Source organism: Falco rusticolus, chromosome 1 (genome assembly GCF_015220075.1).
Source record: "Falco rusticolus isolate bFalRus1 chromosome 1, bFalRus1.pri, whole genome shotgun sequence".
In the NCBI taxonomy this organism is placed as follows: Eukaryota; Metazoa; Chordata; class Aves; order Falconiformes; family Falconidae; genus Falco; species Falco rusticolus.
In genome coordinates, this window is record NC_051187.1 from 76,928,954 (window position 1) to 76,948,216 (window position 19,263).

General features: G+C 37.9%; 1 protein-coding gene across 1 annotated transcript in view; it reads left to right on the forward strand.

The window, feature by feature from the left end:
- The window catches only part of SORCS2 (sortilin related VPS10 domain containing receptor 2), a 579,315-nt gene that overhangs the window by 442,357 nt on the left and 117,695 nt on the right, over nucleotides 1-19,263 (forward strand). Inside the window, 2 exon segments of the mRNA XM_037385456.1 lie at nucleotides 13,529-13,693; nucleotides 18,416-18,489. Of these exon segments, the coding sequence (XP_037241353.1) occupies nucleotides 13,529-13,693; nucleotides 18,416-18,489 (239 nt within the window).

Here is a 19,263-nt window from a genome sequence, read left to right on the forward strand (position 1 = left end):
CTACCACTAAACCATGTCCCTAATTGCCGCATCTACAGGACTTTTTAATACTGCCAGGGATGGTGACTATACCACCTCCCCCCGCAGCCTGTTCCAATATTTGATCACCCTTTTGGTGAATAAATGTTTCCTAATATTCAGTCTAACATAAGGCATACACACACCCTGGTGCAACCTGAGGCTGTTTCCTCCTGTCTTATTGCTTGTTACTTGGGAGAAGAGACTGACACTCACCTTGCTACAACCTCCTGTCAGGCAGCTGTAGAGAGTGATAAAGTCTCCTCTGATGTAGAGAGTGATAAAGTCTCCTCTGAGCCTCCTTTTTTCCAGGCTAAACAACCCCTATTCCCTCAGCTGCTCCTCATCAGACTGGAGCTCCAGACCCTTCACCACTTGGTTGCCCATCTCTGGCCATGCTCCAGCACCTCAATGTCCCCCTTGTAGTGAGGGGCCAAAAACTGAACACAGTATTTGAAGTGCGGCCTCACTAGAGCTGAGTACAGGGAGATGATCACTTCCCTAGTCCTGCTGGCCATGCTATTTTGGATTCAATCCAGGATGCTTTTGGCCTTCTTGGCCACCAGGGCACACTGCTGGTTCATGTTCAGCTGGCTGTTGACCACCACCCCCAGGTCCTTTTCTGCTGGGCAGCCTTCCAGCCACTCTGTCCCCAGCCTGTAGCACTGAGTGGGGCTGGTGTGACCAAAGGGCAGGACCCAGCACTGAGCCTTCTTGAGCCTCATTCAATTGGCCTTGACCCATCAATCCAGCCTGTCCAGACCCCCCAGCAGAGCCTGCCTGCCCTCCAGCAGATCAACACTTCCCCCCAACAAAAACTGGTGTTGTCTGCAAACTGACTGAGGGTGCACTTGATTCCCTCATCCAGATCATTGATAAAGATATTAAACAGGACAGGCCCCAGCACTGAGCCCTGGGGAACACCACCTGTGACGGGATGCCAACTGGATTTAACTCCATGCACCACCATCCTTTGGGTTCCGCTATACAGCTAGTATGAGGTAAAGAGTGCATTAAGCACGTCAGCCTTTTCCTCATCTTTTGTCATTATGTTTTCCTCCTGCATCCAAAAAGGATGAAGATTCCCATTAGCCCTCTTTTTGTTGCTGATTGATTTATATAAATGCTTTTTAGTGTCTTCAATGGAAGTAGCCAGATTAAGTTCTATTAGGGCTTTGGTCTTTTTAGTTTTCTTCTTGTGTAACCTAAGGACATCCCTATAGTCCTCCTGACTTGCCTTCCCCTTCTTCCAAAGTTTTCCTGAGTTCCAGCCAAAGCTTTCTGTTCAGCCATGCCAGCTTTCCTCCCCACCAGCTTGTCTTTTGGCCTGCTCCTGCACATTTCAGATTTTCTTCTTGAAGAACGTCCAGCCTTCTGGACCCCTTTACCCTTCAGGACTGCCTCCTAAAGGACTCTGTCAGCCAGACTCCTAAACAGGCCAAAGTCTGTTCTCTGGAATTCCAAGGCAGTGGTTCTGCTGACCCTTCTCTTTACTTCTCCGAGTATCAAAACCTCCTGCAATTGCTATGCCCAAGACCGCCTCTGACCACCACATCACCCACCAGTCCTTCTCCGCTCACAAAGAGCAGGTCCATCAGGGCACTTCCCCCGGCTGGCTCCCTGACCAGCTGTGTCAGGGAGTTGTCTTCCACACACTGCAGGAGCCTTCTAGACTGTTTCCTCTCCTCTGTGTTGTATTTCCAGCAGACATCTGGTAAATTGAAATACCCCATGAGAACAAGAGCTAGGGATTGTTAGACTTCTCCCAGCTGCTCATAGAATATTTTGTCATTCTCTTCATACTGGTTGGGTGATCTTTAACAGACTTCCCCCATGATATCAGACTTTTTGGTGTTCCCTCCATTCTTAACCATAACACTTAACCCTATCATAACCATCATTAAGATCTAGGAAATTATAACACTGCCTAACATACATGGCTACCCTACCGCCTCTCCTTCCTCGCCTATCCTTTCTGAAGAGTTTATAGACATCCGTTGCAGCACTCCAGTGCAAGTCTCCCACCATGTTTCTGTAATGGCAAGGATGTCATAGTTTTCCTGCTGCTCTGTTTTCCAGCTCCTCCTGTTTGTTGCCCATGCTTTGTGCATTGGTGTCGATGCACTTCAGTTGGGCTATTACTTCAGAACTGGAGGGGACATGGTCTTGAACTATGTACTCTATTTAGCCTTGCTTGGAGGATGAGGTTGGATTAGATGACCTCTGGAACTCCCTTCCCACCTAGATGTTTGTATTATTCCCTTCTCTTCAGTATTCTAGAAGTTACACTGGACAAATAACTCCCAGTAGCTACATAGCCTGTCCCTTAGCACAACAGACAGTCTGAGGAGCACAGGCAAAGGAAAGGGAAAAAACAGCAAGGACCGATGAAGTTCTTACCTAGGAATAAGAACATACTCATTTTAAAGAAAGAAAGGAAAAGACTGCAAAAACATGCAAATCCCGAGTCAAAGAGCTATATTCTAATGCAATGCTTGGGCAGTATCCATCTGGGTCTACCAAACGCTGGAACTGTCTCCTAGAATGATACCTAATTACCAACTGACATGAATTGTTTTTATCTTTTCTGTGTAACTCAGATTATTTAAGACTGCCTGTTCAAATCTGAAGACATACATGTCTGTGTTCTGTTTGCTGTGTACGTGCATGCCAGTTGACCAGTAGATTTAATCAAAACCATACTCATCTGCACAGCTGAGATTAGAAATTGGCTCTGCAGCAGTAAGACATTCTTCCCTCATGAAAGTTAATTCTGAGATACTGAGACCACTGGAAGCATCCGTGTAGCATAGCCTTAACATATGGTAAAGGGATGATATTTATTATTCAGTCATTGGGAGTGGATGGTAATTTAAACTGAAAGTTTGAAGTTATATTACAATAAGTGTTGTTTTGGTTTGTTTGCAGGGTGTTGTGCTGGTATTTTTGGCTTTTTGTTGTGGGTGGGTGGGTTCATAAGAACAACTCCTGGTTTTAATATGAACATTTTTTCATGTTAATACTTATTTCATTGACGTTATAGGTGGGGTGGAGTGTAAGAAGTTGTTACTTATTTTTTTACTCTTAAAATTAATTTTATTAATATGGGATTGCTTCTGATAGCCTCTAATTTAGTTCCAATATGTTTGAGACAAACCAGTGGTTTGTATGGTATCTGGTATGTTCCGCTAATAAAACAAAATATGAATTATATGGTGTTTTTAAGAGACTAGCAGAATGGTTTTTTCCTCCTTTTTTGTTGAAAAGCTATTGTTCCTGCCAATCTTCAATGTTTTGTTCCCATTCCTTAATTTCGTTGGGTTTGTAGTTTCTCCATTTCACTTTTAACCACCACCTGTAAGCATATATATGTTTTTATTCTGTAAAAACAGATTTGGTATTGATGTTACATGTAGAGAAACTGTGATATATGTAAAGTATCATAAGACATTCATGTTACAATCTCAAGAATTACTGCAAAATCTTGTAAAGTGCCAATGTAGTGGTAAGAACAGTTTTGTTTGGAATCTGCTTTAGATGGGGTCACTCCCAGGGTCTGCAAAACAGTCAGTTTGCAAGGTTCCTGCTGACTGAGAACAGAAACAGCACCCCAAGATTAACCTCCACCTGATGTTTTTAGAGCTCTGTGTAGCTGTCTATCTTATAAGGAAAAATAATGATATCACCTGGATTTTCTTTTTCAGTATCAGCCATAATTCATAGCTGAATCTCTAGTAATACTCTTGCCAAGTGAGAAAGATGCTGAAATCTTCCTAGCTGTTTACTCTGTCTGTAAACATACTGCCAGGATCCAAGCTCTCCAACTTCTCATTTTCAGTAAAGTATTATGTTTAAATAAAATAAAAATCCCCTGGATTAACTAAAAACTTTTCGTGAGGATTAAGTGTTAGTAAAAGTGAGAGAAAGGGGATTCATTTTTGCATTCATTTAATTTACTCTTCTATTCACTTTTCAACTTTTCATAAAAATATAATTAAAAAAGCTGAAATAACATGCTTGGGAACAAACATAAATGATCACCCTTGCCCCTAAATTTTACCAGTCTAGCAAATGAGCAAAAGAACATTGTTTCTAGTTCTTTTTTGGTTTTGATGACATGCAATGTTTTTTCTCTCATATATATATATATATATGAGAATATGTACAGAATTGTCTAAGTTTTAGTAATCACAGCATTCAACTGGGAAGATACCACGACTTGTTCCTGCAATGACATATGAAAGGGCTTTAATAATTCACAAAGTCAGTGTCCCTATCCCAACAAATATTTTCTATCTACGTGCATGAGGTGGACCAACCCCACTCCCCTTATTCCCTCATGGGCCTTAGGAATTACGCTGGTAAATCTTCTGATAGAAGTTTTCAGCTATATGTTTTAGTTATGGCAAAACAATGCTTTGCAATAGAAAAAATGTTTTGTATGTCAGCTTTTGAAAGCTCCAATCAACACCCGTCCCCAAGTACACCTGGAGAAAACTAGTGCAATGAGAGCTAGGTATGTGCATTTACTAAAACTCTACCTCAATATAAAATGGGTACTTTACAACTGCAAAAATCTAAGCCCTGACAGACAAAGGTTTATTGTGTACAGTGCTGCTAGAATCAGGCACAGCAGTACTCTATGCTTCTGAATGTAAAAGCTCTATTCTTCAGTGAAGTCCTTTTTCTATTAATGAGATTCACCCTAATGGGATCAAAAATTATTTTAAAAGACATTTTCTTTCTGCTTTTCAAGGGCTTTTTTCCAGTCCATTTGGACTGGATATCAAAGATAAGGGGAAATATTTCAATAGCAAGAGCTTTTATAATTAAGCTTTGTAGCCTACATAATGGAGATATGGCCAAATTCAAGTGAAAAATAATTACTGTTTTTCCAGTGCTTGCTTCTGCTGCTGTGCCTCCCTGTCTTCTCCCCCTTCCATTTTCCCCTTCAAAATCACATAATCGGTTGTGCCTTACATATGGAAGACTTGCTCAACACAGCTCTTATCCCCAGGTTTGTATTTTCCCTTGTGGTCTAGGAGAGAAGAGCTGTTCAATCTTTAGCTGTGCTCAGACCTCCATTAAGGAGAGCGCCTACAGTTCTCAAAAGGAAGCAGGTGCTTCCTGGAGGGTAAGGACTTCAACAACTCACTTCGTAGTACCAGCTACGCCTTTAAATATGGGAACAAACAAATTCAAAATAGAGACACTTCTGAGAGACTTTGTAGATGATGCTAAGATGGGCATGATGTTTATTGTTTTCCAGTCTTCAGGAACCTCTCCCAGTCACTGGAGCCTTTCAAAGCTCTCAGTGATTTCAGACAGTGGCTTCAGAAACTTTGGATGTGGCCCACCTGGTTGCATGAACCTGTATGTATTTGCATACATATGTATGTATACACACCCACCCTCCATGTTTGGAAGATGCTACTTATTTTTTATGATCTTTAGCAGAGTCGTTAAGTACGTTGATCACCAAAAGAAGTGATCTATAGATTTGGGAGAGGAACAGAGGTGCTTGAAGTTGATGCCGCAGCTGGCGTTAGGGATATCTTGGGAACATTATGGGAAGGCCTTTGGTTATGAGAACACCAGGAACCTGTTGAGTATTTGGGATTGGAGGAGACAATTTGTACAAAACGAGATTCCCTGGATAATGTTAATATATATATATATAATTTTATAATAGAAATGAGCTTCATAACAAAAGACACATTTGTAATATTTTTAAGGCAGACGAATGTTTACCTATTACACAAGATGATGAAGTCTTAATCAATCCCATATGACTGATACTTTTAACTACCGCAGCTGCCTGCCTTTCCTTCGTATTTTCTCCTCATCCACTAATTACCGTCCATGTAATTTCTCTTTGAACTTAGTGCAGGTTTTGCTGCTGACAAATGAATGGCTGGCAACTAGGAACTATTTGGCTTGTTTCTTCATTAACTTAGATCAACACATGTATGCAGTCAGTTGTTTTGCATCCATTACCCTGTTTGGGAGGCATTGTTTTATATTTTTGCTTTGTGATGTCTTCAGACAGAAAATATTTGCAGGTTTATTGGAGGTCTGCAAAATAACTTCTTGAATTAGTCTGTGAATGCCCAAGCTGAAAAGATCAGTGTGTGCCTGTTCTGTCTGGGAAATAATACTGTTTGTGGAGATGTTGGTGAGAAAGAGTGAAACTTGCCCATTTCTGCTGTGCAATCCAACTTCCTTTTTTTTTTTCTCCAAGACACACAAAACGTCCTTATTTTATGGGTAATATAAAACCTAGTTAGGTAACATTCCCCTGCTGTGACAAGAATTGGCACTATGCCTCCATCAATGCTGCTCCCCACTCAAAATGCTGATCTAGAGCATACTGGGAAAGACCGTCTGATTTACTTCTTGGTATACTGGCGTGCATAGTTTTAAATGAAACCATTTGAATATGTACAAATATCAATATGATGATCATCCCACAAAAAATATCAACAGTAAGTTTTGCTCTTTTTAGATGTAGGAGCTGTACAAAGGTTTCATTAAATGATTCCTTTTGCTGAATAATTAGCAATAGCCAAGCTAATATTGGACCTTGTACCATGCAAGAAGAGCAAAGGATTCTTCTGATTTCACTTTAAACAGAGACAAAAAAATAGTATCTGTAAAAAATAGTATTAGGTTCCTTTTTGTCACCCTTATGTACCTAATAAAGCTTCTGTTCCACTCAGTGTAAGTTCAGCCTGTGCCAAGAGATCCACTGGATATTTGAAAGATATTCCTTGTTAATTAACTACTTGCTTGTATCAATGTATTTTTCAGAAGATAAATAATCTTAGCTCTGCAACAGAAGTACACAAAACACTAGAAAAATCAGCTATTAAAGAAAGGACTGTCTATGAAGATGTTGAGTATTTTTTCTCCTCTCCCTCTGCCGTGACCTTTGGCGTATTCACACCTTTCAGTATATTGCAGAAATACCAAATTTGCTGCATATGTGCAAGCTTTTCGGAATTCTTGGGCTGGTGGTGTGAATTACTGCTCTGAAATGTTTTTGAACAGAGCATTCCTTGTGAAAATTTGGCTTGCCATCAAGTGACAAAAAGTTTTTGGTTCTAGCAGGTTATGGATGGACGAGATTTGTTCCTGTGGAGGAAGAGATAATGATCAGCTTGCTTACCCTACCCAACACTTCCCTAAATAAGAAGACTGAAGAATTGAGCTGCAATTGGTATGCTCTAGAGCAGGGGTCCTCAATCTTTTTAAACAGGGGGCCGGCGTGCAGATGAAGTGGCAGGCAGTCATCTGCAGCTGCTTGGTTCCCCCCTCAACCCCCAGCGGGTGGGGGTGTGTGTGTGTGTCTGTAAATACAGGGGGTCGGATTGAGGACCCTGGGGGGCCGTATCCTGCCCGTGGGCTGTAGTTTGAGGACCCCTGATATAGAGACTTGGCATAGTCAGCATCTTTGAGGAGTTCAGTTATAGAGATCTGGCAGATTAAGGTATATACAGTGCAACAGGGCAGGATTTTCAGGCTGCTCATCAACTTCAGTCAGAACTTTTGCAGCTGTTTCTATGTGTGCACTCATTATTATCATATGTTACCACCCTTAAACTTGCTTCCACTATAGTGAATGCCTAGAGAAAAGCCAACTATTTGAAAACTATTTATGATCAGATTATTTCATTTCAGGCTTGCCTAGTTGCAGTGTGAGCCAGTTCTCCATACAGTTGCTCTGAACACATTTTTCTGTTAAGATGCTGATGTTCATTCCCTCTTCAGCATTTCTCTTGTTACCAACTGCTCCAGTTGGTAACCACTTTATTTTAAGATCCTAAACTCTTAATATTCACTCCACATCCTAACGTGCCACATGTGTTGATGGTACTAGATAAATAATATTACTGTTTCATTTGTGATATTCCAAATGATTAATGAGCTGACCACAATACAGGGGACATGAAACTGTAATACGTGCTTTTCATTAGTCCCATCAGGATTGCTTCAGATGGCCTTTGATTGTGTCATGAGATTATGTGATCAGCATAGTGGGTATTTCTCAGGCGCCATCCTTAACATTCCCACCTTCCCTTCCCTTAACAGTGGTTCTCATAAAGACTAGTTTTGAAATGCACTCTCTGTCACCTTGAAAGGGGCTCTTCAAGGGAAAGTAAATACAAATTCTAGAGGAAGCTGTGAATGTTTGCCATTAAAAGTAATATAATGGTCCAACTTGTATGTTCATTCATGCATATATGTATTCCATCAATGTGCATTTATGCAATTCAGTTGCACAGAGATTTTAGTGATTCATTAGTGGTTAAATTCATGAATAACTAATGTGTGAAGAGGGACTTTGGATGCAAATGCCAGGGAAAATCTGCAAGATTAAACTGTTATCTGGAAGGCATTTTATTTTACTCTCTGCTTGGGATTACCCTGGGTTGATTCTTAGATACTGTTTTTACACTATGAGGGTAAAGGGACTATTTTTCACTCTGCAGCTTTGCCACTCTTTGAGTTATCGGGTCTTTCATACCATCCAAGATAAAAATCATAACCCTTGCAAATTCACTTTGTGTGTTTTATGAACGCCATCTGAGAAGCAACATCTCATTTACAACTGGGACCAGGAGCCAGAGTAATTTCTGTGTCAGCCAGGCATATCTAATAATGCATAAATAACACAAATTGTAAAAATAAGAAAAAAGGTGAGTTAGTTAACCTGAAAAACATTGAGGGTGTTACTGCCATGCTGTGAAGCTCTATGAATACTGCCCTGAGACTGACAGTACTGCCACAAATAATATTTCTCTTCAAAACACATGTAGGCATGCAGATTTATGCGATGGTATCACTAGGAGCTGTCACCAGCAGCCTTGTCTCCAGTTTAGTTAAGAACCTTCATCTAGGCATTAACATTACAAGCTCTTAATGGAAGTTGTGTGACCTTAGTGAGGATGGCTCGTAAGCTTGCACCGTTAAAATTTTTGCTGGAGTGAGTCCAGCACTCTTTAGGATTGGGTCCCCATAGCCAAATCATCTGTGTCCAGTGGGAGCTCAGTTTACTGAAGGTGACCGAAGAGGCGTAGGTTCTTCCCGGGCACGCTTGGCCTCTCAGTGCATGGCTGCTGTGAGCTTAAATAAAGAGTTCTGTATTTTGCTTTGTTATGTAGCCAGAGGTTTCTTCCTTCAAGGTCAGTTTAGAATGCTTAGGAATATGAGATGGCTTGATTTCTGACCATATGCAGGATTACAGAATTAAAAAACTGTGTCTTATCTCTCTCATCACTTACTGCAGAAATCTCCTGTAGCAAGTCAGACACTGAGATGGATGTTTTGACTTTTTTTTTTCCTTTATGAATACTAGAGAAATGGAAAGGAAAATAAAATCTGGAATTAAAATTAAGATCAGTTGCTGAAGTTGAAAGAGATGGCACAATTGTAATGTGTTAGAAGATTGCCTTGTTTTAGAGAAAGTGCTGATTAAGATCAAATTTATCTTGCGTTTACATTTTGATTGGACCTAAACTGAGGGGAGGAGGGGTATATTTCAGACACACTGCAAATGATGCATGCTAATATCCTGTGTTTATTGCCACTTGAAATTACAGCATAGCTTTGAATTGCTGCCAAATCTACAGTTAAAACTCCCTAGTAATCACTGTGATTATTCCAAATCTTCATGGTAATAGTGGAAGGGAAAGTATGATGTACAAGCTACTGTAGCCTAAGCTGTCAGAGTCTCTTTGTCCTTTGCAGTTCAGACTAGGATTCCACCCAGCAGAGGCAATGGTTAGACATGCACATTGGCCAATCAGTCCTGAAAGAGAGATTAAATAAATGGATTTAATGAAGTTATTTTCAGATTTGTTTGGCTTTTATATTACCTCTTGCCTCACTAACTTTTCCTGAAATGAGGAAAAGCATAGCTTTTCTTTATTTTTGGAATGTTTTAATTCATATGTTGGCATAGTGTAGTATTTTTCTTTTTTATCAGAAATATCTTTGGTTTTCCTCTCTGTTGATCTATAACATATTTTTATTTTTACTCATTTTCTTTACAATCCATGGGATAGTTTATCTCCTTGAAATAATCTTTTACCTCTGCTTAACTATTGGAAGTTGTAGATTTACATCTGATCTGAATGTTTATGTGTGTATTATTGTTGTTTATTTAGCTGATGGGAAATTAAGAAGTGATGTCAGGGATAAACAGCATAATATAAAGTTACGATTTACTAAAAAAATATTAGAAGAGTCTCATAGGAGGGAGAAATACTCTGTAAAATGTTGTTTGAAAGAGGCTTAAGTGAAATTTAGCTGTGATTAAAATCTGTTCTGGTTTTTGGATACATAATTATTCAAGCAAGTAGTTGTTTATTTTGAGATAAAACCCTCAGCAATCACTGTTAGTCAGCTCTCCAGATAGTATGTCCCTGTTGCATCCCTTCATCAGTTGCTAGGAGGAAGGTTTTCCTATTTGTTCCACTTACAAAGTAAATAAAACTTGTTGTGGAAAGCATTTAATGTGGATACTATATTTGCTTTGGAATATTTTCCTCAATAAGTACTGTTAGCCAGCAGGCAAGTCTGATCACCCAGTGTGTTAGCTGTGGGAGGCAAATCTGAATGCCTGGCACATAATGATCAGTTTAAACTATTGAAATAGAAATCAGAACACTGAGTGAAATTCAAAAATATTTCATTAAATGATTTATGATGTGTATGCGAATAAAAGTATAGTTAGGGACTCTGCCATATATACTTAGATGTCTACAATCTTTAGGCTATATTTTTTCTGATAAATTTAACTTCAAAAAGTACATGATATTTTTGAGGGACAGCACTAGAAAATATCACAGTGTGTTTGCATTTCATTATAGCTAACATTTTTCTTATTACTTTAGTTTCTAGAATTATGTTCTCTGTAAGCTGCTCTTGGGTCCTCATTATGAAACTTAGCCATGCCTATGCTCAAGGCTCATTAACAGAGAAAAAACACTACCAAATTTATAAACCTTTTTCCTTTATTAATTTGAAGCCAATATTTTTGGAAGTGTAAGATTTATTGGGCCAGAAAAAGAAAGCAAGACAATAGCACTCTAGTCCAGAGATTACTGTTCTGTACAAGTACGGTTCATGCCTTTTCAGGAGTATATGCCATACTGATTTGTTGTCTTATTTGTATACATTTTAAAAAATATTAATAGGAGAGAATGAAGCTAATTATATTTACGGAAAGTGTTATTTGAACTAGAAGACTGTATGCGAACATAATAAGCTTTTTGTATGGAATTACAACCATACTGCTTCTAGTGATACAGTGTGGAAGGAATTGTACACGCTGCAATCTAAGCATGGGTCTCAGGACCAGCCTCGTGCATGCATTAAAATGCAAGGATGTTCCTAGGCACAAGCTTCCACAGGGACTGTGGAGCTCATATTGCAGCCTTGCTTGTGAAGTTTAGCACAGGACTGGGTCCTTCTTTCTGTGATCTGGTCAGGAACCAACAGGAATAAGCACTCCATTGCTCCCTCAGCATGCATGTAGTTTGGATTCATTAATTTCCAAGAAAAAACTGCATATTTTGAGCCTGAGTTGCAGATGGTAGTGTGGCAAGGAAAGTGCAAATCTCTGTGCTGGGCATAAGCGCTTCTTCACTCCACTTTGCAATGCCAGCAAAAGGACAGGGCACCACATGATGGTCACATTCAATTTTGGGTTGGTGTCGTGCCTTCTGCAGAAAACATGCCAAGTAAGTGTGTTACAAGAATCTTTGAATACTATATCTAGGCCACCAGCAGCATACTTAGAGTGTATATAGTAATAAATTAAACAGATGCTGTCTGAAGAGTTTACTAAGAGACAGGAAGCCATTGGATATTGTAGGAATAAAAGATGGCATTTGTGAAGAGATCACTTATGGAAGCTTTCCAATAAAAATACCAGATTCCTACTATTGGATAAAGTATATCATTACAAAAAATACAAGATCGTAGCAAGGTTATTGGCTAGTATCTTGCTCTTAGTGACCTTGACACACAGTTAATACAAATAGATTTGGTATAATATATGCTTTAGTGTGGAGTTTCAGTGGTAGACTATGGACTCTATATGAAATTCCTGCTCTTGTTCAATAATGTTCTTTAATATGTGCCCCCTTTTAGGTATATGAAAGCTATGCAGAAATTAGTGCAACTGTGTATGTGCTTCAATTACAAGTGCACATGCTTAAGTAACCTGTCAAATTAGAGCATCTACAAATGTTGTATTTATAGTTTCTACCCTAAAGCCCAACTGCAGTAAAAGCTCAGTCCAGCTGTCATATCTGTGTAATTCATTAGAAATGTCAAATTTTTAACTTCAGCTGTACTCTAAAGAAAAGGGACTACATAAAAATTATATAGTGTTGGCTAATATATTTCCTTCTCTGTATTCACGTTCTTGTAATTCTGTTTGCATAACTTGTTGACATTTATCTCTGTAAGCAATTTACAGTCACTGTATCAGTATTCTGTGTTGTCTTCTGCATCATTTGCTGAATATTCTAAATGCATTCTGATTTCAGGTTGTTGGTGTTTTTTTTTTAAATTGTTTTTGAAGTGTGAGCCAAATAGTGCCCAGCTGGGCTTTGAAAATCCATGTTTTGTTTACAGGCTATCAGTTGATGAAGGCACCTTTTTGAATGCAAACTGAGCCTGTTTGATCTGGAAAGGCAATAAAAATGGATCCTTACATTGGCATTTTTGTAACCACGCTATAACATGCTGCCCCAGTAGTGCAAAAGGTGAAGAAGTTGAAAAGAGTGAATTTCTGATTAAATTATGTGGGAAAAATTTCTTTGCTGTTGAAAGTCTGACATGAAGTTCACATGAGGAGACAGCTCAAGCTATTACTGTGTTTGAGTCAAGGTATTATCTGGACCTGAGAGGGAAATGCAGATAAATTTTTGGCATATTTTTCTGCATCAGAGTGAACTGCCTTTTTATCAAAAATAAGTCAACAGGAGAATGGTGAAGCAATGGAGAGATGCTATAAACTAATTATTTGTCCTGTGTCATTCTTCTGATATAACTTTAGCAGTGATTATTTTTATGTTTAGTATTTATAAAGACAGCATCACTAAGTAAAGTGATGTACTTAAATGGGCATGTTAACATGAGTCATTACTAGTATTAATTCTTTTTTGGTTGCCTTGGAGATTTTCTTGTGTGGCCTCCTGAGCCTTGCACAAGGACCAAAATCTAAGGCAGTCATTTTGAGTAGTAATGAGGAGAATGATCAAATTGGTGTGATTTGCAAGAGAAGTTATAGAATTTAACATTCGCATATTTGGTCAGGGAATATTAATAGGGTCTTGAAGTCCTTTTCTCTTAGATGCTTTTGAGGTTTGTGCCCAAGAATTGCGATAGGTAAGGTATGTACAAAATCTGACATTTACACAAGAAAAATAGAGCTATGTTGTCTATTACAGAGAAAACAGTTCTCTGAAGATATGTTTTCATTTTTGTTTTTTAGATAATTCTTGTAAGCTCATCCCATAATGACCGTGACCAAAGCCTTTTCATAAGCACGGATGAAGGAGCAACATTCCAGAAACAACCCATCACTTTCTTTGTGGAAACTCTCCTTTTTCATCCAAAAGAAGAAGATAAAGTACTTGCTTACACCAAGGAAGGCAAGGTAAAGCTTGAAAATACTGCATTTGCTTGAAATTTAAAAATTACTTTGTTAAGAAGGTATAAAACGGTTCTGATATGCTGATTAGTGCTGGGTTTTATGAAATATCAGTTACCCAAAAGGGAATCATGTTCTGGTTTTGAGGTTTATTTAAATATTTATTGTCTTTATGTCCAACTTTGTTTTTTCAGTAGTTTCAATCCTGGCATTTTCAGTTGATATAGATATTCGTAATATTTATCCCTCTGCATAATATTGTTAAATAGTACCTCTTAAATGTGTTCCTCCCTAGAAAGTGACCATAAGCAATTGCTCTGTAATTTATAGTGTAGTAGAAAGTTAATGAAGCTGAAATAGTGCCTCCAAAGGCCGTTCATGGGATGTAAAATAAAGTAATATAAAATAAACTGCATAGTTGTGCAGCAGATTTGGGGAATCAGTGAATCTGTAGAAAGGTAAAATTCTTCTCTGCCTTATGTATTTATACCACTTTCTGATTCAGGAGTTGTATTATATTTGTAAATTTTGACCATCTTTCAGATTTTTTCTGGTAAAATTATAAAAATATTTTTTTCTGCGTGGGTTAGGCGAAGCATTGATGAACGTGCACACAGTCTGTGAGTGTGTAGTTCATCTTTCTTTCACAGCACCAAAACCACAGCTGTAAAGTCACTGTGATTCTGGTCCTGATAGTGGTTTTGACCCATCTTGATCATTACTGCAGTTTTAAACTGAAGTTAGCAAACTCTGGTCCATTTTAATCCTTGTCAGGCTTCACAGAAGGTATATATTTACATGGTGAGATCAATCAGAGAGAGTTGCTCATGTTGAAGCCAATTACTACACTGATTTCAGTGATATATGAAGTCATCTTTTGGGATATTTTCTGGGATATATAAGTTAATAGCTGATCCCAAAAGAATTCATGTTTACAGGCATTTGCAAATAAGGATAGAACTAAACTAAACTAAACTAAACAAAACCCATAAAAAAACAAACTCAGTCACAGACTGCATTATTTTATTTAGCAGCTTCAATTTGAAATCCTAACATAATGTATGTTCAACATATTTGTAATTATATAAACAAAATAGTTCAGGAAAGCCTGAAATTATGAAAATCCTATAATATGAAAACCTCTTTTTTTGAGTTTTACTTTTGTTTCTGATGCTAGATATAATTCCTGAATTCTGTATGGTTACAGAATTGCAGAACCTTTAGGTGTAAGAGTGCAAAGAAGTTGACCAGCACAAGTGGGTACAAATATTTGCCAGGAGAAAGGAGAAGGCAGAAGCACAAAGTAAAGCATTTCCTTTGTGTTTTGATTAAATATGCATGTTAGAGAGATTTTCAGGCATTTTATACTTAGATAATCTTCCAAAAGGAGTGATGCCATTGTATGCCACATTTAAAATGTGACTGGACAAAATATTCAGTAAAAAGTAGCCCTGCAGTAGTAGCAGAAGGGGTTAGGTAATCTGATGGACTTTGCTCAGGATTTCAATATTACACTAGAAGGAGGCAACCTTAAAGACATACTGGACAAGTCCAACATCTTTACCTGAAATGTGTAGGAATGAAGGGTGCCTTTGGGTCAGTAACCTGCTTCGATTTCGTATACAATGTGACAAATTTGGCCTAGAAGAAAGAGGAGGGTGAGATATGTTGGCAAAGGAGGAGCTGAAAATCAAAATTGCAACTTGACTTAAAAGGTCACCGTACTAAAATCAATGCCCTTGAGAGACAGTCTTGCTCTGAATTTGGCCTACGGAAACAGTATAGTCTAGATTTTTGAGTTAAGTAACTTTACCTTCACTGGAACAAAGCAGTATCAAGGTGTAATCCAATCTAAAACTCAGGAGAAGCTGTTACCTCCTCTTACTCCAATTATTTCTTACAAAGGCATTTTTGAGAATACAGGGAGTACAGGATCATGTCCTTCATAAATAGCAATCAGCAAGGCTTCTCTGTCTACTGGAACATCACCGCCTTACTCACAACTTCTGATTTGATTTAGGGCTTATTTTATATTGCAAAAAATGAGTTGTTCTTTCATTCAGAATATTAGATTCTGTTTAAATAAAGCTCTAGCCTCTAGCTGACACTATAAACGAATGCAAATCCAGTCAATGTGGTTGGATTAATCCATTTGCTGACTCAAATCTATACTCTCTTTTTCTGGCTACCTCAGTTATAATGAATAACAATCAGCTATTCACTGAGTCTATATAAATACTTCCAGATTTTTTAAAAAGTTGGCAGAGATGCAGTAGATTTTAATTGTTCGTTTGGAAGCTGAAAGGATGAAAAAATGGAAAAACTGAGAAAAGCATTATTTTTTTTTTAAAAAAAGTAATTCCCTATGTTTATTACATGTGTGGTAATAAACAGAGTTAAAAGATCTATTAGATGTGTTTGCTGAAGCCAAAGATTTTAGCTGTCCACTGATATAATTGTTTTCACCTCATATCTAATCTTGTTTAATAGTGTTGTCATATGTACCTGTTAAAAAAATAAACTTATGGGTAATTTTTTTAATTGAAGGAAGTTGAATGTCTGTTTAACTTAGTTACACATTCTTTTTTATTTATTTCAAATACTGCATCATTTCAAAGTTCCTCTCAGTCTAAATATGCCTTCTTAGCCCTGCTTCGTTCTCCCTTACAGTAAGGTTGCCAGGGCTTCCCCCAACACTAACCCAAACTCTTTATTCATAAACTTCCAGACTTCACTCTTAAATGTGTGTGACGGGAGGTAGTTTGGGTTTGGGGGGAGTGTGTGCATGTGTGTTGGGTTTGGGTTGGTCTTTTTTGGCCCCTACTGCACAGGCCTCACTCTTTTAATGGCAGGAATCTTCTCTCATTTTCTTCTGAAATTCATCCATGACAAAATTACATCCCTTTGTTCATGTGCCAGTGTTGTCCCTTATCCTAAATAGCTCTTTTCCCCTCCTGCCAGGAACCTCTGATTCCTTGTCTGTCTTTGCAACTTGGACAACAGAGTTAGGGCAGCGCATTAAATGATCATGTCTTCCAGATTTATAGCAGTCTGCTGAGGCAGGTAACTAGCTGAGTAGGTCCACCCTTTTAAAAGATGGCCAAACCAATGGTTATCTCTTCTGTAATGCCTTTGGTGACAGATGTTTGAACAAGTAAGAAGCTTAGGTTCTTCATCCATCACAGTCTAGCCCACTCAAAGCCACATTCCTCTCTCCACGAGGCTGCTCTAAGCTATATGCTATAAAATACACTGGTTTCAGCAAACCCTAACCCACATAATAAAACTGAGATCAGAAAGTTAGCAGACAAATCAGGAGCCTGGCTCTGCAGCCCTGTCATTAACACATTTAGCTCTAAGGGTGAAGACTTTTGGATCCCTGCTCATTTATCTGTGCACTGACTGAGTGAATAATAAAGTAAGTAATCTGAGTCCTTACTGTAGTTTCTTACCCGAGTTGTGGTCTACCTGCTTTAACTGAGTGTGCAGTGGAACAAAGCCCAGTCATTGTGAAGTGCAGAGTAACTGGGAAATACTGGTTTATCTTTAATTCAGACTTTAGTAAATTTACCCATAGAGTTGTGCTAAGTTACCTCAGCTTTTATCTTTCCATCTTAATGTTGCTGGTTTTCTGTAGTAAAACATAATATATAATCATGGGGGGTTGTTCTGTTTGGTTTGGTGGTGGGTTTTGTTTTTTGGTTTTTTTTTTTCATTTGTCAGTGAATCTGTCATTTTAAAACAAAAACATTCCTTACTAGTCCTCATAAGACATTTACCCCCAGAACAATCAGTGACTGAAATGGTGACTTATTCCCACATCAGAGAACAGTTTTACTTGTCTTTTTTTTTTCCATCTTAGAGATATTAAGAGAAAACCCATCATATGTAAATTGGATCAAATAATAAATGCCTGCAAACAGCAGGGGATTTAAATCTGTCTGTTTAGAACTCTCAGATATTTCCTATTTTAATGGGAGCAAACACATGATGAAGGCAAATGCTGAAGGAGGGAGATTTTTGAATAGCTGTTTTATATCCTACTTTATTTTGGAGGAAAACAGCTTTCATCTGCACTCTTGATATCCATCCATATCATTAGCATTTGGTTTTTCACCAGGAGTCTACTGTTCAGAGGGAAGGTGGAGCTCGAGTCTTCCTGCTCCAGGCATCTTCTGCCTCTCTGCTGAGTGACCGTTTCTCATGGGTCACAAACTGGTACCCATGAAGCAAGCGCCTCAGTGCATCTCTCCTCATCAAATCTCTCAAGCATTTCTCTAGTATCTTTTGGTCCTATTCCAGTAGAGTCTTAAATACTCTGACTTTCTGATTTAAGTATTTTTGATGGAATTAAGGCTTGAAGCATAGAGGGAACATTTGTGCTTGTTCAATCAATGAATGAGAAGAAGAAGAAAAAGGTCCTTTTACCATCTTGTGTAACCATACTGAGATAAAAAAGAATCTGACCCAAAATGAACTGTGATTTGTTTTTGTGGTAAACTAGAAGTAATCGTTACTGAGTTTTGTTCATTATAGATTATATTTTAAAAGGTTTTCTTTATGTATGGTTATTATTCTGAAAAACATTGTAGAGAGTTCCTGTTAATAATTTAAAAAAAAAATAAATTGTATGCAACCTGTCATTTTAATAGTGACATAGGACCTGTCTTCGAAGATGTACAACATTAACAGTTTCCTATCATCTATTTTTTTTTTTTTTTTTTTTAGGTTTATGTATCCATGGACTTGGGGAAAAAATGGATCCTTCTGCAGGAACGAGTTTCAAAAGATCATATATTTTGGTAAGCAGTCTGTTATTTTTTTCCCAGTAACAAATGAACAGCAAAAGTATTTCATTCTAATCAAGAAAGATGTTTCTTTCAGTATGAGCCTTGTTGTCTTCTGCAGATTATGTCAGCATTGCTGTGTCCACTATCACAAATTCATACTCAAGCCAGTGATCATTCCAAGTGTCAGCACATATAAGGGTTATAGGTCTGGATCTGTGGAGCCCAAGATTTAGAGAGAGTCGTAATGTCCAATGAAATTGCTCTTCGTTTTACTAGTGAAATTGATCTTTAGAAAGGAGAGCAGGTTTTTTTGCTGAGAAAAATCAATAACATTTTTTTAAGAGAGGTTGAATCAAACCTATTAAATGGAGTCATATATAAACTTACATTATTAAGGAAACTGGTGAAAAATATGGTTTTATCAAGTGCACATATATCAAATGATTTCATTTTCAGCTCAAATATTTTGCTCTGTCTCTAAATGTTTAAGTGATTTAAGCAGGTTGACAAAATGTTTGAAAAATAAGTCAATGCCTGATTTTTATACTAATTAAATTGATTTGAAAAGTGTGTAACTTCTTTTACACTAAAATAGATCTTTTGGTAGTGTTTTAAATAATTCTTTATTTAAAAATGGTCAGTTTTCACACTCAATATTTATCTGATTTCTATTGAAAAAGCCAGAGAATTCCCCCTTTCGTGTTCTGCTTCAGTGTGTAACTGCCCATAACTGTTTCATTATTAAAAATTGGTATGTTTTATTACAGGATTAGTCATAATATACTG